This window comes from Galeopterus variegatus, unplaced genomic scaffold (genome assembly GCF_000696425.1).
Source record: "Galeopterus variegatus unplaced genomic scaffold, G_variegatus-3.0.2 Scaffold418, whole genome shotgun sequence".
In the NCBI taxonomy this organism is placed as follows: domain Eukaryota; kingdom Metazoa; phylum Chordata; class Mammalia; order Dermoptera; family Cynocephalidae; genus Galeopterus; species Galeopterus variegatus.
In genome coordinates, this window is record NW_007726529.1 from 97817 (window position 1) to 117725 (window position 19909).

At 33.0% G+C, this 19909-nt stretch overlaps 1 protein-coding gene across 3 annotated transcripts in view; it reads right to left on the minus strand.

The window, feature by feature from the left end:
- The window catches only part of RICTOR (RPTOR independent companion of MTOR, complex 2), a 132007-nt gene that overhangs the window by 58313 nt on the left and 53785 nt on the right, over window positions 1-19909 (minus strand). For 2 of the 3 annotated variants that reach the window (XM_008568504.1, XM_008568503.1), the window contains exons 4-5: window positions 5798-5862; window positions 4805-4936 (exon numbers count right to left, since the gene is read on the minus strand). The exons of the other annotated variant lie outside the window; for it this stretch is intronic. In XM_008568504.1, the coding sequence (XP_008566726.1) occupies window positions 4805-4936; window positions 5798-5862 (197 nt within the window). The remainder of the gene's footprint in view (window positions 1-4804; window positions 4937-5797; window positions 5863-19909) is intronic. 3 annotated transcript variants of the gene reach the window in all.

A 19909-nucleotide genomic window follows, 5' to 3' on the forward strand; every position in this document is an offset into this window, starting at 1 on the left:
CAGAAGTCTACTGAAAAAATTATTCACTATCTCTGATAAAATTCACAAACATTTTATAAAAATTATAAAAGGAACATATCTCAAGCCAGTTTTAATTTGTGATTTTTTAACAAGGGCCTAAACTTTATATATCATGACTAAAAGTCTTACGCACTATTCATAAAAATTCTATTTTACCAAAACGTAATTTGAATTCTAAATTCACTTCAAAAATTGATGTTTGATCAAATATCAATTTATTGACTTTTTTTTGTAAAATTATTAAATTATCAAATTTTGAAAGAGTCTTTGGTTTATGTAACATAATTAAGTTTCTTAAACTTATGTGTCGGCAGCTCACTATTCTAATCAATACTTTATATAGATAGTTATCTAAAAAGCATTTCTTCTATCTGAATACAGTTAATCTAAGGCAATTCTACTAAAAAGTAAATGGACATCTAATTCAATTTTTGGCCATGACAGAGAGGCTTGAATCAGACCTATTCTCCTGCCAAAAACAACTAAATCCCAGAGACAAGAAAACACAGGGAAGTAAGCTAAAATCTGCATGCAATTTTCTCTCCAAGACATTTGCCAATTTCTATGCTGTGCAAAAGCAGGATTAGACTCCAAGAAACCAAACAAAAAGCTACTTTGGAAAGTAAAGGAACAGAGCAGAGATTTCGGCAGGTACATAATACTCTAAGAAAGAAGGCGAAGAGGTTCTGCTAAATATCTATACTTTTTAGCCTGAGATCCCAAATAGCCACTTCCTAGGAGCAAAGGCAAAGCTGAAACCAAGCTTTAATAGAATCAGTGTAATAAGCCAATATTCCAGAATAAAACTTAACTCTCTTAAAAGGAAAATGACATGATCCAGAGCCCAAAATTTTGAATATCAATGTTCACATTCCGTCAGATAGTATGAGACATGGTTTTGAAAAAACAAATAAATAGACAAAGGGCCAAGAACCATAATCCAGCTAAAGAAATGACAACAAAGATAAAACACAGGTGACTCACATACAGGAGTTGTCAGAGGTAACTTCAAAATAACTATCGTTAATATGCTCAAGAAGACAGAAGATGGAGAAATAAAGCACAGACCTAAAATCTTTAAATAGATGTGAAATAAATCATAATAATTAAACTTCTTTAAGTAAGATGTGATAAATAACAATAACTAAAATTAAGAATTTAAGAGATTGATTTACAAGCAGGATGAAAAAATAAAAAACAACAACAGGTAGAACTTGAGCACACTGAAGTACAAAGATTTACAACAGAAAATGTTGAAAAGTTGAGTAAAAGCACCAGAGGTGTGGGACAATGAAAAACTTCAACATGTATATAGATGGGAGTACCAAAGGATAGGACAGAATAACAGAAAAAGCCTTTAAAGCAGCCAGATGAAAAAAGAGATATAACTTACAAAAAAGCAACAAGAAGAGAAGCACCAATCAGGGATTGTTCTCCATTGACCTTTAACAATGTACAGTTTTCTTAATGTTCAACAGTTTAAAAAATAGCTAAGAAGACAATAACTTATTTAAATCTTTGAAAAACAATAACTGATGGTAAAAAAAAAAAGCCTTCAAATCTGAAGGTAAAATACACATTTACAGACAAATAAAAGAGAAGATTCATTTCTGGTAGACCAGCACTAAAAGAAATTCATCAGAAAGAAAGTGATCCAATATGAAAGGATGGAAATGAAAGAAGGAAGAATACTGGAATGGGTAAACAACACAGGTAAATATAAATAGTTCTAATTTAAAACAATAAACAGACTACCTTGTGGGGTTAAAAATATGTATAGAAGTAAAATATAACAAAAGCAAAAAAAGACAGAGGGAGAAGACATAATTAAACCATAATAGTTTTCTTGCATTGTTCTGATAGTAATAAAAGAGGATCTTTTATAAAGGATACACATTGTAATCTCCAGGGCAACTACTAAAAGAAGAAAAGATTTTATAACTATGACTAATAGAAAAGGAAAGAAAAATCTTGACTATTACAAAAGAAACAAAAGAAGAAATGCAAGATGTGATTAATAGAATACAAATAACAAGATAGCAAACAAATTCAAATATATTAGAAAACAGCAAGATGATAAACTCATAAATACATATACAAATAATTTCATTATAGTCTATAAATCATGCATATAATAAACTACTAGACATAAATAGTCTGAGTATTCCAAATAGAAGATAAAGATGGTTAAACTAGATATAAGAAAAGAAAAATCTATATGATATTTACAAGAGAGAAACTTAAATATGAAGACAAAAAATTTTTAAAATGGGAAAAGATATATCATGCAAACACTAGGCAAAAGAAAGGTAGTGATACTATATTATTAGATAATGTGAACACTCATAAAAGAATTATTACTAGGAATAAAGAAGAACATTTCATAATTGTAAAAGGATTAGCTCACTATAAAGATTTAACAACTCTAAATATGAGCGTAACAACAAAGCTTCAAAATATATAAAGCAAAAGCTGATACAAAAAAAAGTCTGAACAGTCCTATCTCGGTTAAAGATTTGAGTTCATAATTTTAAAACTTTCTAAAAAGGAAAACCCAGCCCAGAGAGATTCACTGGTGAATTCTACTAATAATGTAGGAGGAAGAAAAAGTACACATCTAACATAAATTCTTCCAGGGAATATAAAAGGAAGGCAACACATCCTTAGTTTAATAAAATAAACATACTCCTGATCCCAAAAATAGGCAAAAACATTAGAAAAATGGAAAAAGACTAGTATCTCTCATAAAAATAGGTGCAAAAATCTTCTACAAACTATTAGCAAACCAAATTTAGCTACATATAAAAAGGACATCATGAACAAGTGTTTATTTCAAGAATGCCAACTAGAAATATACTAAAGCCCACGGAAGGTAAAAATGATGGTGAGATACTGAACACTTTCCACCTGAGATCAGGAGCAAAAGAAAGTTGTCCACTCTCATCATTTCTATTCAGTGCCATATTCTAATAAGTGCAGTAAGGCAAGGAAAAGAAAGGTATAAGAACCGGAAAGAAAACAGTCATCATTTGCAATTAATGCTTATGCACATAGAAAATCCAAGATAATCTATAAAAAATTAGAACTAAAAAGTGAATTTAGCAAGGTTGCTAGATAAGAGGCCAATATCCACCCCCAATATTATTTTTCTATATGTTAGTCGCAAAAAACAGAAAAGAAAAAAAATTAATACTATCATAAAAATACCTTAGAATAAACCTAACAGACATGTTCAAGACTTGTGCAAAAAAAACCCTACAAAATACTGTTGAGAGAAATCAAAGTTTCCAATAAATAAATGTTTTGAAGATACAATATTAAGATGTCTGTTCACACCAAACTAACCTACAGCTTCAATGAAATCCCTACTAAAATCCTAGCAAGTTATGTAGAAATGGACAAACTGATGCTAAAATTTTTATGGAAATGCAGAACCCAGAATAGTCAAGATAAGTCTTGAAGAAGAAGAATTGGAGGACTTACATTAACAGATATCAAGACATATTATAAAGCTGCAGTTAATTAAAAGTGAGAAACTGGTGCAAGAATAGACAAATAGACCAACTAAAGAGAACAGAGAACACACACAGATCCATAGTTAGTTACCTGACTTACAACAAAGGTGACGCTAATCTAGATGTGAAATGAAAATCTTTTCAATGAATAGTGTTGATGTTTATTGAATATTCTCAAAGATAAAAGTGAATCGTGACCTGACACCTACCTCATACCTTATACAATAATCGAATTTGGTCAAATCAAATCAGATGGCTCAAATCGAATCAGATGGTTTAAAGATTTAAATGTATGAAGGAATAAAAACCTTTAGAAGAAAACACATCTCTTTCAGAGACCAAAAGCACTGTGGATTTCATTAAGAACTAATGTTAATCCAAGACCCACTGAGAGTGAAAAAGCAAGGCAAATATGGAGAAGGTATTGTCAATACATATACCTGAAAGGACTCCTATCCCAGAAGACATCAAGAATTCCTACACAACAAGAAAGACAATCCAATTTACAAATGAGCAAAAAGGCAGAGAGGATATCCAAACAGTCAACCAGCAAATAAAAAGTGCTTAACATCATCACTCATCAAAGGAAACACAAATTAAAACCAAAATGAGAATCCACAATAAAAACCACCCCAGAAAGGCTATAATTAAAGACTGAAAATAGCAAGTGCTGATGAGGATGTGGAGAGACTGGAACTCTCATACACTGCTGGTAGGAGTGCAAATAGTGTAATCTCTTGGAAAACTGTTTAGCAGTATCTACTAAAGCTAAATATACATATACCTTATGACCCAGCAATTCCACCTCTACATATACCTATGAAAAAGGAGTGAACATGTCCACTAACAGACTTATACAAGAACGTTCAGGGCAGCTTTATTCAAAATAGCCAAACATTGAAAACAACCCAGAAAAATCATCAACAGAATGGAATAAATTGTGGTCTATTCACAAAATGAAATACTACACAGCAATTAAAAAAATACATTATGGATAAATCTCACAAATAATAATGAGGAAGGAAAAGAGTACAAGAACAGGAAAAAAAGTCTACAATGAGAAAAGTCAGAATAATGTTCACTGCTGCTTGGAGGTATAAAGGAGTTTTACTGGGATGCTGAAAATGTTCTAAATCTTTTTACTTGGTTGAAAACATACAAAAATTATTCGGCTTTACACGAAAAATCTGTACACTGTATGGTCAGTATGCTAAAACTCAATACAAAATTCAAAAACTACATAAAACAAACAACTCTAGAAAAATTACCTAGCTATTAAATAGTCCACTTTCAATTTTAGCACCTTCTGCAGAATACTGGAGTCTTGAATGAGATATCGAAGCGCTCGTAGCCCTGCTGCTCGCACTTCTTTTGCTTCATTTAATAAAGCTAATCGCAAACTGTATTAAAACAAAAAAATTTTGCTTCATGGGTTTCAAATACATATAACATTATAGCACCAAATTCTTTCTTGGTTGAAATATGCAAAACTTCTAGTCATGCATGGTTAATTTCATCTAATCACATTTTAAGTATATAAAATCATTTACTCCAAGCCATGGAATTTCACTTAGTGTTGTTTTTTAACCTGTGCCTCCTTGGTACATTCTTACCAATCAAGAAAATGTTACTGAGTTTTGTTCTACCTTCTGTAGTTTATTTTATATAAACAATGGGAAAAATGCCTTTTCAAGCTACATCATATGTCTCAGCAATCTATTCACCTTTATCTGCCTATCTGCTTCCATTCCTTCCAATGAATCATTGGTTTAAAACAATAATAAAAATACAAAAGCAGGCACAGACCACTTATATCAATTTTAATTGCTAAGGATACCAAAAAGATGGTTATGAAATTATATAACATTATGCTTCTATTAGTGTGCTTGGGCAAATCATGTTTGCCATATGCACATTTTCTCCTAGGTAAGACCTTGACTTAAAGATTCCTGTTGTTTCTAGGAATAGTATGAGAAATTCAGTCTGCAAATTTCAGATTTAATTTAGAAGTTTAAATTACAAAAGTCCAGGTATTTTTGAACATTAGTTTTGGTTCTTCATATTTGGTAATTACAAAATATCACTAAGACTCAAAAGATAAATAAAACTACCTAAAATCCTGAATTTTTCTAAAGTTCAAGCAACTATTTCTACAAAATTAAATATGAGACACTGTATTATCCTATTTCCAGTTTAAAAATATTAAAATTGAAATTACTAAAATCTAGAAGGGATAGAGGAGGGAACTGAACTACACTTACCAAATTATGATATCCTCATAGTTAAAACCCAATTTTTCTTCACTGTGTCCAATATCACAGAGAAGCTGTCAACAAAACAAAACAAGTGTGTATACACGTGGTGTGTATTTTTATACATTTATATATATTGCATTTTTAGGCTGGAAAATATTTACTTTAGTAAAACTTGGAAAAATACGATTCTGCTGTAGAAATACACAGCTTCATTTCTATCATCTGTTTTTTATTTGACCTACCAGTTTCATATTTAACCTTCCTTTCCTATCTTTTTTTTGAATTAGTAAATTATTTTCTATTATTCCATTTTTCCCAATAATTTTATTGTTTTAAAAACTGTTTTTATTGGTTACCACAGAGATTACAACATGCATTGTTGACTTATTACAGTTTAAAAGTTATTACTTTACCATGTCCTCAGTAATACTAGAATCTTACAACACTTTAACTTCATTTACTCCCCTCACATTCCACTTTAACTTTTTCCTACCTATTTTTTTAAGCTCCATATAAGCTCTGTAAGATGTTACTGTGATTGGTTTTTGTTCTTTACCGTCAGTACTTAACATTGACTTATATTTACCCTTTTCATTAGTCTTCATTCCTTTCTTCATTCTGGTGGTTCCTTAACAAGATATTCTTCCTTCTAGCTGAAGAAATTTCATTTTGCTTTGTTCATTTTGTTGTTGTTCTTGACTTGCTTTGCTGGTGTTTGGAATTTCATTTTAGCCCAGATTGCTGGTAACTATTTTCTGGATTTTTGTCTGTCTGGAAATGATTTTTTTTAACTTTCATTTTTAAAGGACATTTTGCTATACATACAGAATTGAGGTTAGCAGCTAGTTTCTTTCAAGTTTCAAGATGGCCTTCATTGCTTCTGATGATAAGTCTGCCACAGGTCTTACTATTGGCTCTTTTGAAAGTCATATCCTTTTTCTCAGGATCTTTTTAAGATTTTTCCTTCAGCAATCTTACTACGATGTGTCCAGGTGTAGTGTCCTTAGTATCTATCCTGGTTAGAGTAAAGAGAACTTTCTAAATCTTTGGGTTAATATATTTTATCGATAGATTTTGGAAAACTCTGTTATCTCAAAATCACTTCCACCCAATTCTGTCTATTCTCTCCTGGTAATTCAAGTATATGTGTGTAACATCTTTTCATGTATACCACACTTTCTAAATCTTTGGGTTAATATATTTTATCGATAGATTTTGGAAAACTCTGTTATCTCATCAAAATCACTTCCACCCAATTCTGTCTATTCTCTCCTGGTAATTCAAGTATATGTGTGTAACATCTTTTCATGTATACCAAAAATCTTCTTTTCTTTTTCCATTCTCTTTTATCTCAATGCTTCAGTTAAATATTTTCTATTGACCTGTCTTCTGATATGTCTAATCTTCTATTACACCTATCTAATAGGTTTTTTATTTTAGATATTGCATTTTCCTTTCTTGAATTTCCATTTAATCTTTTTAGATGTTTCAATATTCTAACAAAAATCTTTATTTCTCATCTATTTTTTCCATAATTTCTTCTATTTTCTTGACATATTAATCATAGTCATTAAAAGTGCTTGTCACCTAAATGGATCTGAATGATGTGGATTGCCTCTGGATCAGTTTTTATTAGCTACTTTCCCTTTTGTTCTATTGATGTAATCCTGCCCTTTGATAGCTTCTGTAATCTTTGATTGTATACAAAAAACTTGCAGAGATTCCTGATGTTATCTTTCTACACAGAGGGTTCAACCTTCTGTCTGTTAAGCCACTGGACAATGCTAAATTCAGATTAGGTGGGTACCCCGGTAAGACTCAGTCTACCTCTGGTTTTTTCTTGCCCCCTAAGGCTTGAAATGAAAGCTTATTGTTAAGGGGCCTAGTCAAAACAGGATGACAAATTTAGTTTTGTCTTGGAAAAAATACAAGATACACTTCTAATTTTCAATGATTTCTGCTTAGATTTAAGTTTCTCATCCTAGATAGTCCCAGGATTCAACAAATATATTGAGGAAAGAACCTCCCTATGCTTGATGTGCTGTAGGTCTCTACCAAAAGCTCTGTGGTGTTTTTCCTGTCTTTTAGCAACGGTAATCCTGGGCCTAATGCTTGAATCCTGTTTCCTGCCCACACTTCACATCAGCAAGTGTCCCCAGGTAAAAGCTGTTGGAGAAGCTCAACTCCACAAGATTGTGCCTTCTCTGCAACACTGGCCCCTGTACTTCTTGCTGCCTTAGCAGTTCCCTGCTGCCTTCAAACAGGCTTTCCTAGTTGTTTTCATTGAGTGCACTAGTCTAATATTAGCTACCTGGATCCCACCTGGATAACTTATAATACCATTTTAAATCTAGGTATGATTTTTGAAAATTGCCTTTTATCTAAAAATTACATAAAACTTCCTCAAGTTATTTATTGGGGCTAACTGAAGTGAATTAAGGAGAAGATAAGTCACTGAATTAACGCTGAAGACTCAGAAGGATCTCGAAAATGTTGTTCTTCCTCAGTATGAGGTCATAAACATTGTAAATATACAGGGTAAACCAACCAGAGCAATCGTCACATCTGCCTCTGAAAAGAATGGACACTATAAATTCACTAACTTATTGGTAGAATACTAGCAAAATTTCCTGTCTAATTTCTCTTTTAGAGGCAAAGAAAAAAAAAAAAAATGTTCCAAGTAGAATATGGTAAAGAAGAACAGAGTAGCTGCTCTCAGATACTGCAATACTGGTATTCCTATAAAATCCTTAAGGTCTGAAATATAATGAACAAAGAGGCTTCAGACTTTCAACGAGTGTGAAAAGATTTTTCTTTAATGTTACTGTTTTGTTGCACAATGTTGCAAGTACTTAAAAACTGAAAAGAATGAGGAGTTTTTGTACATAAAGATTTAAAAGAGTAATACAGGATTTTCTAAGACTTAAGACGAGGAATAAATTTCCATACCTCTAAAACAACCACTGTATACCTAAAATTAATAGCTAAATAATGTATTAAAAATATGTGCAGCAAATATGATAGGCAAAAGGTTACAGCCCCATACATACTTTGTTAGGGCTGCCATAACAAATATCATAGGCTGGGTGGCTTAAACCACAGAAATTTACTTTCTCACAATTCTTGAGTCCAGAAGTCCAAGATCAAGGTGTTGACAGAGTTGGTTTCTTTCGGAGGTCTGTCTCCTTGGCTGGTAGATGGCTATTTTCTCTCTGTGTCTTTACAGGGTCTTTCCTTGGGTCTGTGTCTTAATCTCTTCTTCTTATGAGGACACCAATCATATTGGATTAGGTCCACCTTTTAAAACCTTTTTTAAAGTCCCTACTGCCAAATAGTCATATTCTGAGGTACTGGAGGTTAGGACTTGTGAATTTTGGGGAGACACAATTCAGCCCATAGCACTCCATCCTTACCCAGCAAACTAAACACAGATCCTTATAACGTAAAAAGTTCAAATTGGGGAAAGGCTTTTAAGCACCTAAAAGAAGAGCAGGCAAAGGAAATGTACAAGGAATTTATTGAAGAAATAAAATTGAGAAACACGACATATATTCACGTTTCCTAAAACCTTAATCAAATAAATTGAAAAATTCCATTTAAAACACAATTTACCAAAATGTCAAGAAATTATTTTTAAATATGATTGTAACAGATAAGAAGACACATTGTTGATGGAATTATGAACCTAAAATATTTTTTAAAATAAACTGGCAAAATACACCAGAATCAGGATCTACTTTTGGAGATTTACATTAATAACATAATCAAATATATAAAGTGGGTTCTAGCACAAGATGCTTATCATATTTACAATAGTAAAGAACTGGACGTAAAATCTTCATAAAAGAGGAACTTTATGAAGCCTTTAATATTATATAATACATAACCATGAGGAAAACAACATGTATAATGTACTACTAAATAGGGGAGGGGGGTGGCGGAGATTCTGAAAGATATATTTCTTAAAGACACATTTTTTAAAACAGTCTATACATCAAAATTTAATGTCAAAAAAATTGTTTTACAACAAAAAGCAAAGTGAACTCATCAGCTATTTATTTTCTTCTCTGCGCTTTTCTGTATTTTATAAATGCTTACAATGAACATGAATTATACAATCTAGTGAAAGTTATATATACAAAGTATTGATGAATAATAACAGAAGTAACATTTATTGTTAATCTTCTCAAGGCTAGAAAGTAGGCAATATTTTTGTAAATGAAAACAACTAAGGTGTAGAGATGTTAATATGATTTCCCAAGGCCACAGAGCTAATTAAGTGGTAAAGCCAGAAATCAGACCAAACCAGCCTGAACCCAGAGCCCACTGTAAAAGCTGTTACTATTTTGTATTGAAATTATTTATACAGGGAAGGGGAAAGTGGAAGTAAAAAACAACTGAACATTACCAACTTACTTCATTTCTCCAGCCTCAAAAGTGGTATATGAATCAATAGTCTGGAGAACTGTACTCTGGCTATGTACATATAACATGAAGAATTGAATTTAACTATTATTTTCTCCAGAACAGCCAACTAAAATCACATGTATAAAAACTGCCCATTTCAAAGAATTAAAACACAAAAAACTTACACTTTACTAAAAATGTGTACAAAAACTTTACAAAGAACTTCACACTAAAAATTATTTAGTATTTACATGAGGTTCCGCAGGTATTTCAGATTACTAGCTTTGTCACATATATGAATAAAAAAGAAATGAGGTCTGCTTATCAAGGTGTTAGGATTATTTAAACCTTACACATATTCTAGTATATAAACTTAATAGAAAAATAAAGCTTAGAATCTGTTTATACCAAGATATAAAATATTTTGTTTTTAATTTACTACTGTTTTTATTACTTTCCTAAAACTATGATTTATAATTTATATATATCCACTCAATTTCTAAAAAGACAGTATTTCTATTCTTCTGCTATAGTAGTAATGGATTTTAATAAAATGAAATGCTTTGAAATCCTAGAAATAATATATGCAAAGTCTTGACCTATCAAGGGTTGCCTTCTCCCCAAAGTGTGTACTTGGTTCTCATTTCCTACATTATCTTTTTCACACCCACCAACTACCCTTGTAGAAAACTATAGATTCAGAAAAACATAATTTTCAAATTGTCCACCTTCTCAGACCACAAAATTATAGGACTGTTCACAACTGAACATTTGCTAGAGTTAGTTCTGATGAAAAGGTAAAAAAATTCAAAGTTATTGCGATCTCAAAAAAAAACACAATTAAGAAAGTGTTTAGAAAGGATTATCATTTTCTGCCACCAACATCAATGCATTTCAAATGCAAGAAAAGTTTCTGAGAAAAATGTTCAATCAGTTGGAAACCAGAAAATCATAAGTAACAACTAAAAAGAACAATTTATTGCAAAAACATAGTATATTTGTAATAATCAGTGCCTACTTTACACAGATAGTCATAGATGTTAGGGCTGTCCTTTCAATGGTGGTTAAATGCTTTCAGGTTGTTTCCAGGTTCAAAGAAGAGGGCCTTAAGCAGTCTTAAATAAAAATAACCCTTTTGAATTAGAATTACCCAATCACAGACTAAAATTTCTATGTGAAAATAAATTCACACATATCAGAAATAAGAAATTAAAGACAACACTGATAGAATTCTAAACTTTGGATTATCAAAGAAGTATTATACTTTCACTATTAATCAATAGGAGTTCAAATATTGTAAGTTTCAAAATATTAGGAATAAGAATAAATTATTCTAATACAAAATTCTTGTGGTGACTGACTCGCTACCTTACTAGTCATCTCCTAAGTTAAATAAACAAGCCCTAAAGTACAAATCAAACCCTTCCGTAATTTTTCTATGGAGACAAAAAATTTTCAAAGAACACCAAATTGGTGAGTTTAAACAACAGGCATCTCATCCTGCCTCTACTGCTGACTGAATTAGTAATTAATCTTTAACCATGAGGTAGTAGTTTCTTTACTACTGTCTTAGCCATTACTGGTTAACATACCGTCTCCTATATTAACATGTCACTAAAACGTAATTCTGCCTACCTTATCACATATGTTTGTTATATATTAAGAATAAAATCATTGACTATGTTTAGAATTTGTTAAAGACCTTTCTAAACAGAGGAATTATCATAATGGTCACCTAAATTATTAGATACACTTTTCACTGGGGTTGGCACTCCCCATGCCATGTGTTTAATTGGCTACCAGTCATAATGCCTAGCTGAATATGACCAAATAGGATCAGAGTTCATGTACAGGATGCTAAGAGAGGACTACCTTCTCTTTTTAAGACTGAATGTATCTTATTTACACGGAAATTCTTTATCTGAGAAGAAAGCCAACCCAAAAAAAAGCAGAGCAGAAGAATGGAGACAACGCAGTTGACACTTTCTCAACCCCTGAGTTGTTTTGCCTGTAATTAGAACCCAACATTTGGTCTTCCTAATTATGTAGGCAAATAATTTCTCTTTACTTTAGATAAAATAAATTGAGTTTGTTAAATTTGTTACTTATAAACAAAATTAAGCATTTAATATTATCGAAAGTCCATATTTACCTTATAAGCATAACATGTTAAATTAAATTTTTTGTTATATATGCAAAACAAATACTACTGCACAAATCTTATTATAAAATGGAATGAAGGTTTTGATAACATGTCATTGGCTTATTTTCCCTATTAAAATCATTCCTGTCATCAGTGAATCAATCTGTTTATTTGTTATAATTCACCTACATAATTTTCTTTTACAAACACTAAAACATTCAAAAATGGCTATCAACAATATCATATTCTGACAAAATTAAAACAGAATTGTAAATCATCTTAAGGTAATAAAAATTTGTCTGTAATGCTTATTGAAATGATGAATTTTTAAAAAAATACATGATCAGTTACAACTAGGTAGTATTTAATGCGATTCCCATTTTACTCATATTGCTCAGAAGGTTAAATGAATAGTTCTAAGTAAATAACAGAAAGTCTAACAGAAAGTATAACACATACTTTAAAAAATTTTTATCAAACATATTAGAATTACATTGGCATAGTCTTTTAGAAGGCAATTTAGACACAGACACATACACACAGACACACACACCCATGGCTATAAAAAAGTAGGTAGATATGTATAGAAAAGGAAAGCATTTTATTATATATTAAGATGTAGAAAAAGGCAAACTGCATATCAATATAAATACATGTACATACACACATATATACGTTTATATATATTATGTTCATATTTTTTAAAAAGCCCTTTGTGTATACATATTTAATAAATGATAAATGGTCTGAGCACTTTATTAAACACTTTGTATTGTTTAGCTCATTTAATTCACACAACTTCATGAAATACACACACATACACACATTTATGTTTATAATTATACCAGAAAAGGATAAATATCTCCCAGTAGTTACCTCAGGAGAATGGTATTTTTGTCAGAGTGGGGAGGTGGGTAGGAAGAGTATGTGCGAGAGGGACTTTAAATGTTTACCATTTTAATTTTTTATATTTAGTATACACCATACTTTTAAAGTTTTTAAAAAACAACAAAATACAGATTCCTTCAGAGTTTTAATATAAATACATAAAATTAAATGTAGGAAAAGAGAACTTTTAGAATGTAAAAGCTGAAATATTTTCATCTTTAAAAAGCAGGTCTTTAGATTATGAGCACACTGTCAGTTTTAAAAATAGAACACTAAGGTTATGTTCATCAGCAGTCTGTTATACACATAACTTTATCTAGTATAATGATGTCAGAAGGCAAGCATGGGTCTGTGACATTCACATGGTTAAAGGATCACATCACTAGCTCCCTCTCTTTATACCATAAAAGGAAGTTTAATTTTGGAGATGAGGTTAACCCTATATAACATTTTAGTGCCATTGGTCTACGAAGGTAACTCAACCCTAAAAACTAGGCTTAAACTTAATAACAAAACAAACGCTAGTAAAAACAAAAATTCATATTTAAAATGCATAATCTTCCCAATCTAATACAATACTATTAATTAAACACATATTATGTCACAGGCTTTAGGGTAGAGAAGGATATGAGGATAGAAAAATAAATACTATATATTTCTTGTGTTGGAGAAGCTCATTTTAATGAGAAAGCAACCCATGGCAAATAATAAAAATATAGATAAAATTTAGTAGACATATATATAACCTAATAGAAACACAGAGGAGGGGGACCAACTAACTCCACTAGTATCCTGGCATCATAACTATTTTTCTAATTTTCTTGCACTGTAGAGCTATTCTTAGAGATTTCTGGGAATTTCTAAATTTTTACTCAATAGGGAAATAAACTTAAGATTTTGTAGGAATACCAGCTCAATAAATATTTATAAATTCAGATCTCTAACAAAATGGAATTCAAAGACACATTATGATTAAATTCAGAGTTCTTTTTGTGCAATGCATTTGGAGAAATTTTATAACAAAATCTACATTTACATACAGCGGTGGTTCCTAACCTGGGGCGACTATGGCCCCTAAGGGAACATTTGGCAATGTCTGGAGACACTTCTGCTTGTCACAAGTGGTGTAAAGGTACTACTGGTATCTAGCGGGTAGAGGCCAGGGACATTGCTAAACATTCCATAATGCACAGGGTAGCCTCCTAAAACAAATAATTACCTGGCCCAATATGCCAATAATGCTTGAGAGTGAAGAACCCAGCAGCTTATTAAACTGCAACTCAAGGTATTAAGCCGACTCGCCTTTTTAGAGTCAGTTAAAAAACTAGAAATGTGGCAAAAAGCACAAAACAAAACAAATCTTAGGTTAAAAGACACCACCTGTTACAGACTACATATTATGTTCCAGGCACTATACTAAGAACTTTCATCTAAAGGTAGCAACTAAAGAGTAAAGAAATCTACTCAAGATTGCCTTGATTAGTTAGTCAGAGTTGGGCTACGAGTCTCCATCTGCTTGATCTAAATCTCATGCTTTTCCCATTACATCACTAAGCAGCCAAAATAGATGTTATCACATCTAAAGTTTACTGGACTTTATTCATGGTATGGCCCCATAGACCCGAACTCAGGGCTTAGTCCCTTTCAGTGTAGACATATTCTAATACGTTTGGCTATCAGTTTTTAAATCCATAGGTGATTTAAAATAGTAAATAAAAGGTCTGTAATAAGTTGGCACCAAGGCTAGAGGAAAATAATAAAATTACATGAATATGGTAAAATAAAAAGCAAACAAGAATACAAAATATACAAAGGTCTAGGGTCTCCATTATAGAGATAAATCACTGCATACTCTACCATGGTACAGTGGGGTAAAGGGAGGAGAAAGGAAACTGAGAAAGGATAGAAGAATCAAGGAAGAGGAGGAGAAAAGGGGACAGGGAATGGAGAAGAAAGGGGCAGGGGCTGGCCCCGTGGCTCACTCGGGAGAGTGCGGTGCTGGTAGCGCCAAGGCCACAGATTTAGATCCTATATAGGGATGGCCGGGGCGCTCAGCTGAGCGTGGTGCGGACAACACCATGCCGAGGTCTGCGATCCCCTTACTGATCAGAAAATAAATAAAGGGGAAGGAAGAGCTGAAAGGGAATAAAAGGGAAGAAGTAGAGAGGGGATGAGAAGTAGGAGAAAGGGAAGAAGGAGAGAAGGCAGGAGAGGGTGGGAGAGCACAAATGAAAAAGTAGAAACCAGGTGGAGAAAATAGCTTAACAAAATACCATGATAGAAATTCAAAGACAGAGAAACAATGAAACAGAGGATGGAAGAAGGGAAAGAGAATGGGAAACTGACCCTAAGCCAAGACAGCCTGAGACCTAGACAGAAATAAATGAAGATTAAAGAAGGGAGAAAGAGAGGTGCCCAACAAATTCCATAGAAATGAAGGCTTAAACCACTCCTATTCCAACAAGTTCTATATTTGCACTGCTCAATAAGGCTGGTAGCTTAGCCACAGGTAGCTATGAGCACTGAAAAAGTGGCTAGTCTGAACTGAGATGTGTTATACATTTAAAATACACACTTGATTTTCAAAGATTTAGTATAAAAAAGTTAAATAATATTTAATAATGTTTTATACCAATTACATCAAATGATACTATTTTGGATATACTGAATTAATGAAAATATTATAATTAATTTCACTTTTTACTTAAAATTACATTATGTGGTTCACATTATATTTCTATTGAACAGCACTGCTCTACATTTTTAAGACTGCGTTAGGACTCATGCTGGTGACAGAGTAAAATAACAGAAATCACTGCCTTTCTTACACCCATCCCCGACTTTCAGAACCCTAATTGGCAAAAGAAGTGGAATGACATACCTAAGGTTATGAACTGTGAGTTCAAACAGGACATAAACCTCTATTAAAATTGTTTTTAGGGCCGAGCCCGTGGCGCACTCGGGAGAGTGCGGCGCTGGGAGCGCAGCAGCACTCCCGCCGCTGGTTCGGATCCTATATAGGGATGGCCGGTGCGCTCACTGGCTGAGCGCGGTGCGGCCGGTCTCAAAAAGGACAAAAAAAAAATGTTTTTAACAGTCAAAATTAGGCAAGTAGTGAGGCATGAACTGAGCGAAGATTAGCAAAATAAAACTCTGAAATTTAATAGAAGGGAGTGAAACCAGAAGATGCATTTTGCAGCTTTGGAACAATGTTGGCTTTTAAAGACCTGACATTGTCTAACTACCACATTAAAGAAAGAAAGGTATTTGAAGATTTTCATTACATTTATAAAAATAAACACATATGCATATTTTTGAAATCCCCTTCTCCAGCACCTATTAAATGTTTCTGAAAGTCATTTTTTAAGACATCATATTCCCACCCCTCATTTAAAATCATTTTCTCATCTCTCATATAAAAATAAATGCTAGAATATTTTAAGACTTCACTAAAGAAAAACACATACATACATGCTTTCCCTAAATATGGGGGGGGGGGAAGCTCAACCTATTATATATCTATTGCAGAATACAGGTGGAGTTTCCATTATCCGAAGTGCTTGGGACCAAAAGAACTTTAGAGTTCAAATGTCTTTGGATTTTGGAAAATTTGCATTATATTCACCAGTTGAATATCCCAAACCTGAAAACTGGAAATCTGAAATGCTCCAATGAGCATTTCCTTTGAGTGTCATGTCGGCACTCAAAAACTTTTGTATTTTGGAGCATTTCAGATTTGAGATGCTGAACCTGTACTACACTGGAAAAAAATTGTTACACTGACTATTTTCTTTTTTTTGCTTTCCATTGGAGACTTTTATTTTTATTGGTTATGAATGTGCATGGGGTACAAAGCTGACCATCACCACTTGTGCCCACTATGTTATGGCCAGATCAATACTGGCAATATGCCCATTACCACAAATTGCAATTATTCCCCATGTACCCCACCTAATTAATCCCCGAACTCTCTCCCCCTCCCACTTTCCCCCACTTTCCAACCCTAAGTATGCTCTCTACCTCTGCAAGTCCAACATACCACTTTGGTCTTTCTTTCCTTCCTTCTTTCTCTTTTACCTCCCACCTATGAGTGAGGACATGTGGTTATTATTCCCTCTGTGCTTGGCTTATTTCACTTAACATAAGTTTCTCCAAGCTCATCCATGTTGTTGTGAATGGGAGAATTTCATTCTTTTATACAGCAGAGTAGTATTCCATGGTGAATATATACCACATTTTCCTTAACCAGTCGTCCATCAATGGACATTTAGGTTGGTTCCATGTCTTGGCTATTGTAAATAGAGCTGTGATGAACATGGGGGTGCAGGTATCCCTTCAACATGATGATTTCCATTTCTTTGGGTATATATCCAGAAATGGGATTGCTGGATCATATGGTAGGTCTATCTGTAGCTGTTTGAGAAACCTCCATACTGTTTTCCATAGTTGTAATAATTTACAGTCTGACCAACAATGCAGGAGTACTCCCTTCTCTCCACATCCTTGCCAGCATTTGTTATTCTCTATCTTTTCAATTATAGCCAGTCAAATTGAGGTGAGGTGATATCTCAATGTGGTTTTAATTTGCATTTCCCTCATGATTAGTGATGTTGAACATTTTTTCATGTACCTGTTGGCCACTTGTATGTCTTCCTTAGAAAAATATCTATTCAGCCCCTTTGCCCATTTTTTAACTGGGTTATGTGGGGGTTTTTTACTGTGTAATTGCTTGAGTTCTTTGTATATTCTGGATATTAATCCCTTGTTGGATGTATAGTTTACAAAAATTTTCTCCCACTCTGTAGGTTATCATTTCACTCTGCTGATTATTTCCTATGCTGCACAGAAGCTTTTCAGTTTGATACAGTCCCATTTGTTTATTTTTTCTTTTGTTGCTTGTGTTTTGGGGTTCTTGATCATAAAGTCTGTGCCCAGACCTAGTTCCTGAAGTGTTTCCCCTATATTTTCCCTTAGTAGTTTTACAGTTTCAGGTCTTAAACTTAAGTCTTTAATCCATTTTGAGTTGATTTTGGTATATGTTGAAAAGTGCACATCTAGTTTCATTCTTCTGCATATGGATATCCAATTTTCACAACACAACTTTCTGAAGAGGCAGTCTTTTCCCCAATGTATGTTTTTGTTGTCTTTGTCAAATAACAGATGGCTGTAAGCCTGAAAGGTCATTTCTGGGTTCTCTCTTCTGCTTCACTGGTCTGAGTGTCTATTTTTATGCCATTACCATGCTGTTTTGGTCACAATAGCTTTGTAGTATAATTTGAAGTCAGGTAGTGTTATGCCTCTGGCTTTATTTATTTATTTATTTTTCGCTCAAGATTGCTTTGGGTATACAGGGTATTTTGTTGTTCCACATGAACGTTAAGATTGTTTTTTCCATTTCTGTGAAGAATGTCATTGGTTTTTGATGGGGATTACACTGAATCTATAGATCACTTTGGGACATTTTCACCATGTTAATTCCTCCAATCCAACAGCATCTTTTTCTGTCTTCTTTAATTTCTTTCAGTGGTGGTTTCTAGTTCTCATTGTAGAGATTTTTCACCTCCTTGGTTAAATTGATTCCTAGGCATTTTATTTTTTTTGTGATTGTTGTAAATGGGCTTACTTTCTTGGTTCCTCTTTCTGTTAGCTCATTATTGGAGAATATAAATGCAACTGATTTGGGGCCATTTATTCTGCATCCTGCAACATTACTGAAATTATTAAACAGCTCTAAGAGTTTTTTGATAGAGTCTTTAGGTTTTTCTATATATAGTATCATGTCATCTGCAAATAGGCACAGTTTGACTTCATCTTTTCTAATCTGGATGCCCTTTATTTCTTTCTCTTGCCTGACTCCTCTGGCTAGTACCTCCAGTACCATGTTAAATAGAAGTGGTGAGAGTCAGCATCCTTGTCTTATTCCTGTTCTTAAGGGAAAAGCCTTCAGATTTTCCCCATTCAGAATGATACTGGCAGTGGGCTTGTCACAGATAGCTTTTATTGTGCTGAGATACTTTCCTTCTATACTTAATTTGTTGACAGTCTTTATCATGAAGGGATGTTGAATTTTGTCAAATGCTTTTCCAGCATCTATTGAGATAATCATATGGTTTTTGTCCTTGATTTCGTTGATATGATATACATTATTGACTTTCGTATGTTGAACCATCCTTGCATCCCTGGGATGAATCCCACTTGATCACAGTGTATAATTTTTTGATGTGTTGATGTATTCTAATATTTTAGATTATTCTAAATATTCTAATTTTTATTAGAATTATTCTGTATTCTAATATTTAGATTATTGTAATTGCTAATATTTTGTTGAAGACTTTTGCATCTATGTTCATCAAGAATACTGGCCTGTAATTTTCCTTTTTTTGTTGTATCTTTGGTTTTGGTATCAGAGTGATGCTGGCCTCACAGAATGAGTTTGGGAGAATGGCTTCTGTTTCAATTTTTGTGGAATAGTTTGAGGTGAATTTCTATCAATTGCTCTTTAAAGGTTTGATAGAATTTAGCTGTAAAGCCATCAGGATGTGGGCTTTTCTTTGTTGGAAGACTGCTGATTACTTCTTCAATCTCATTGTTATTGACTGGTTCCGGTTTTCTACCTCTTCTTGGTTCAGTTTGGGTAGTTTGTATGTGTCCAGAAATTTATCCATTTCCTCCAGGTTTTC